The sequence below is a fragment of the Gymnoscopelus microlampas genome (genome assembly GCF_963454915.1).
Source record: "Gymnoscopelus microlampas genome assembly, chromosome: 2".
Classification (NCBI taxonomy): domain Eukaryota; kingdom Metazoa; phylum Chordata; class Actinopteri; order Myctophiformes; family Myctophidae; genus Gymnoscopelus; species Gymnoscopelus microlampas.
The window spans coordinates 25,651,183-25,656,182 of NC_139939.1; the positions used below are offsets into that span (position 1 = coordinate 25,651,183).

A 5,000-nucleotide genomic window follows, 5' to 3' on the forward strand; every position below is an offset into this window, starting at 1 on the left:
ACCGGGGTCCCCCAGGGCTCTATACCAGGTCCGCTAGGATTTCCCTGAACCAAATCTCTTTGGCAACAACAGCTGATCTGCAAGCTCACAACGCGTCGCGCTGTGAGCTTGCAGATCAGCTGTTTTCGCCGAATGTCCCCCGGAATATAGGGACACTAGGGTTCATGTGGTTAAACATCTGTATAAACATCTCTACCGGCAATGTTTTCATAAATCTGGCCAAGTTGGACAGAAATACCTCCGTTATCCATCTGTGCAACACTGTGAAGGGAGCCAACACTCATTGTTGTTCTTATTAATAATCATCAAAACCATGCGCTCTTTACACCGGTTTGAATTACGGCCACTCAAATCAACATGTTTGCACGCACCGCATGCTTATTCCTGGGTCTGATCGCACCAAGGTTAAGGGCAGGGTCATGGCTACAGGACAGGGATAGAGGGAGGGACGGGGCAGAAAGAGTGAGGGAGAGAAAGGAGAGAGAGAAGAACAGACTAACCTCTCTCCACCTCATTGGTAGCAGCTGCAACCACAGAGAAAGGCAGATGGTAACGAAGAGAAGAAAGGAGAGTGTGAGACAGAGAAAAGACAAAGAGTGCTATAGAGACAGAACAGAAGGGCTACATTGGTTAGCAGTTAGCGGTGATTAGCATGGCACAAAAGCAGACAAACAAGTAAACCCAGGCTAATGTTGGCCAGGGGAGCGTGTGCGTGTTGCACTGTTGGTGTTTGGACTGTGTGTGTAGTGTGTACTGTAGCACTTACAGTGCTAAATGTTGTGTATTTATCTGTTTGCTTGTGTATTCTTGTGTGTACAGAGGTACTGTACTTCACTGATGCACAGCTACAGTATAATCCAGGTTGTTGGGTCCATTTTGGAGTGATGTGATTTTGTTACTTTCACTGTGGTGGTGGTGGTGTGTGTGTGTGTGTGTGTGTGTGTGTGTGTGTGTGTGTGTGTGTGTGTGTGTGTGTGTGTGTGTGTGTGTGTGTGTGTGTGTGTGTGTGTGTGTGTGTGTGTGTCAGGGCTATTATAGTTATAGTAACTAAAACTAACAACATAACGAAAACTAGAATTGGAAAAACATTTTAGTTTAAAAAAAGGCTTTACAATTTTGTGTGTTTACAAAACAAACTAAAACTAACTTAAATCTGAGGGAAAATGTCCTTAGTATTAGTCTTTGTCAAAATCAGCAAAAGTAGACATGCTATTTTTGCAATTTTTCTGACCTTGTTGAATCTTGCCCCTGACTAATCCATATTACAATAAAAATCTAAAAGTAACACTAAAACTAATAAAAACCAACCCGCTTTGAAAACAAATCAAAACTAGCAAAAGTGTCCCTCGGAGCACAGGTCACCGCCAGGTCAGGTAGGTTATTGTGGGCAAGCAATGTTGATGGAATATGAGGAATCGGACAGATCCATCTTGATCCCATGACTATAGAGATGATGTGTACCAATTTGCATAATGTTTGGACAAAATCTGTAGGAGTAATATTTTAAAAAAATGTTGCAGAAAATGGTGGCGCTATAATAGGGCAATGTTAAAAGGGTTAAATGTGTTCCTCAACGTAGTGCAAATGTGCATGAAAAAAAAAGTAAAAAGAAAAAAGAAAAGAAAAACTATAATAACCTTGGAATGTGTGTATGTGAGTGTGTGTGTGTGTGTGTGTGTGTGTGTGTGTGTGTGTGTGTGTGTGTGTGTGTGTGTGTGTGTGTGTGTGTGTGTGTCTCCGTGCCTGCGTGCGTGCGTGCCTGAGTGTGTCTTACAGTACCTGTGTACTCTGGTGAACACATGCATGTGTAGTTGTTGATGCCATCAACGCAGGTGGAGTTGTTCTCGCAGTCATTGTCTTCACAGTCGTCGACGTTGATCTCACACATGTCGCCTTCAAAGCCCTCTGGACACACACACCTGATAAGCCACACGCCACAATACACACAGGTTACCATTTTTGCACAGTCTGCATCACACTCCAGCGCACGTATGCTAGGAAAAACGTCGAAACCTTTGGGGACTTGTCTGCGGCAAGGATGCTCATGCACATTGTCTTGTGTCAGTCTCACACAAACACATGTACATACAACATAGAAGAGCACAATGACACAGACACACTTCAACCTACACACACACACACACACACACACATACACACACACACACACACACACACACACAAGCATGCACACACACACACACACACACACGCACACGCACACGTACGCGTACGCGCACACGCGCACGCACACACACACACACACACACACACACACACACACACACACATACGCATACGCATGCACGCATAATATCTCATAACAGCAGCGTCAGCTCTGTATTCCCAGTGGAGAGTCATTACTCTGTAAACGCGAGCGTGCCTCAACTCTATAACTACTACTCAGGTTTATTACTGCACACACACACACACGCACACATACGCGCGCGCACCCCCCCCCCCCCCCCCCCCACACACACACACACACACAGACACACACACACATACTGTATGGGCCTAATAAAGCGCTCTTATGCGGAACGCACTCAGGCAGATTAATATCTCATTATATAGTCAATGACTGTTCTTCACTATGAATATTCCACCTCCTAGGACAAAGACACAGATAGACAGAATGAGAGAAAGACAGGACGTGATCACAGATAGAGAGACAGGCAGGCTAAGAGACTGAGGGAGAGAATAAAACAAAGACAGAGGGTGTGAGAGAGAGAGAGAGAGAGAGAGAGAGAGAGAGAGAGAGAGAGAGAGAGAGAGAGGGGCAGACAATAAGAGATGTGTAAGGTGCTAGTGGGTGGTTGTAATTACAAGGAAAATGTAGATAGGCATTACGTCTAAGTTACCTATTTGCGTGCTTATTTTCAGTACGAGACAACGGAGCACCACTAAGTATAAATCAGGCTTTAGTGCCCCGTCCACAACATTAAGACTAATGAAGACATGACTATTCTCTGCCTCACAGACAGGAAGATGGCTGAACTGGACCACCACTTCCCGTACATTCATTCCCACTCCTCATTATCAATACATTACTATTGATTGCACGATCTGACTGATGTCCATGGATGACATGCTGCGTGGACTAAGCTCTCAAGCTCACTGGGTTATCTGATACGTGAGCCAATCGTCTTATGGTATATTGGTATTTGAACGAAGCCTTTAAAAGAGTCCATGAACAAAAGGTTCAAAGCACAGTGCATGTGTGTGCGTGCGTGCGTGCGTGCGTGCGTGCGTGCGTGCGTGCGTGCGTGCGTGCGTGCGTGTGTTTGTGTGTTGTACAGTAAGTGTGTCTTGCTTACCAGAAGTTGCTCTCCTCTCCTTCTTTCAGGTGACAGGTTCCAGCGTTCTGACAGGGGTTACTGATACAGGCATGGATGGGCTCATCACAGTCCTGACCCTACAGAGAGAGGGAGAGAGAGGAGATGAACTTAAACAAAGCTTTCCTCAAGGATTAGATTGAATCTATTCGACTGAAAATGTATTCTACCTTATATCCATAGGGACAGGTGCATCGGTAGTAGTGTACCGGGTCATTGGCACATGTGCCATCGTTCTTACAAGGGTTCGACAGACAGGGGTCACACTTAGCCTGGATGTTCACATCCACTGGGCCTGTTTGAGACACACACACACACACACACACACACACACACACACACACACACACACACACACACACACACACACACACACACACACCGAAGAGATACATTATATACTTTTATACATTTACTGTAGAAGAGTCAAACGCATACATAATTCAACCAGGGATCAGCAAAAAACGTGTCTGCAAAAAGTAATCTACTCTGAAATACAGAGAAATTGTTTGTCATCGACACTAAAGGCTAATATATTCTGTCACTCAACAAAAAATATGTATTTTCCACTGAAAAGAATGTTGCTCGACACTTTTTAAGTTTAAAATGTGTAAGTATAAAGCCACCAAGAATAAATAATCCTTTCTTCCTTCCATTCTCTTGCAGTGGTTCATTGCATTTGGCGACATGGTTTTTCTTGGTGAATAATAATACAGTGTACAAATGTGAGAAAGACGTCATATGGAATCCTCAAAGCTGGTGTGGCTGTTCCCAGAAATAATGAGTATGAGGTTTTTCTTTGGTTTAGTTATTTTGTTTTCCTTTGTTTTGTTTTTCTTTTACAGGACCTGGACAATGGGAACACATTCCAACACATTTTCCTATAGTTTCATGAGAGAATGTCACAGTTTTGCATTCAGGAGTAACACTGTCAGGATCACAATATCAGGAGCAACACTGTCAGGGTCACAATATCAGGAGGAGTAACACTGTCAGGGTCACAATATCAGGAGGAGTAACACTGTCAGGGTCACAATATCAGGAGAAACGCAGGGTCACAATATCAGGAGTAACACTGTCAGGATCACAACACCGATGCTGGTGTGAATTCAGTGTGACACTGTCAGGGTGAGAACATCAGGACGGGCCAGGAAGGAAACAAGGTGCATTCTGGTTGGAGTCAAGGGTTAAGGATCTGGGAAGGGCACTAATATTAAAGTACTGTAGTACCGGGATGTGATTGGCTACTGTACCTGGCACCAGAAAACCACAACGCCCCAGGACTTCTACAATGCATCCATTAGATCAACGCAAAAATACATATAGCACTTAGTTATAGTATTATAATAGTATAGTCAATAACATTTCATTATTGTAGTTTCAAAACAATAGCCAGATAGTAGATTACATATTTCTTATATATTATTTATTATTTAGGACTCCTCAGCAAGTGTGTGTATTGGTGGATGGTGCTACATAGGAACAATATTCATATTCGTAGGTACACAGTACTATGCAATGTGCATGATGATGAGAATGTGTGTGTGTGTGTGTGTGTGTGTGTGTGTGTGTGTGTGTGTGTGTGTGTGTGTGTGTGTGTGTGTGTGTGTGTGTGTGTGTGTGTGTGTGTGTGTGTGTGTGTGTGTGTGTGTGTGTGTGTGTGTG

The 5,000-nt window shown here is 43.8% G+C and overlaps 1 protein-coding gene across 1 annotated transcript in view; it reads right to left on the reverse strand.

The window, feature by feature from the left end:
- Nucleotides 1-5,000, reverse strand: part of slit2 (slit homolog 2) — a 52,333-nt gene that overhangs the window by 8,190 nt on the left and 39,143 nt on the right. Inside the window, exons 19-21 of the mRNA XM_084070571.1 lie at nucleotides 3,506-3,630; nucleotides 3,318-3,415; nucleotides 1,780-1,919 (exon numbers count right to left, since the gene is read on the reverse strand). Of these exons, the coding sequence (XP_083926697.1) occupies nucleotides 1,780-1,919; nucleotides 3,318-3,415; nucleotides 3,506-3,630 (363 nt within the window). The remainder of the gene's footprint in view (nucleotides 1-1,779; nucleotides 1,920-3,317; nucleotides 3,416-3,505; nucleotides 3,631-5,000) is intronic.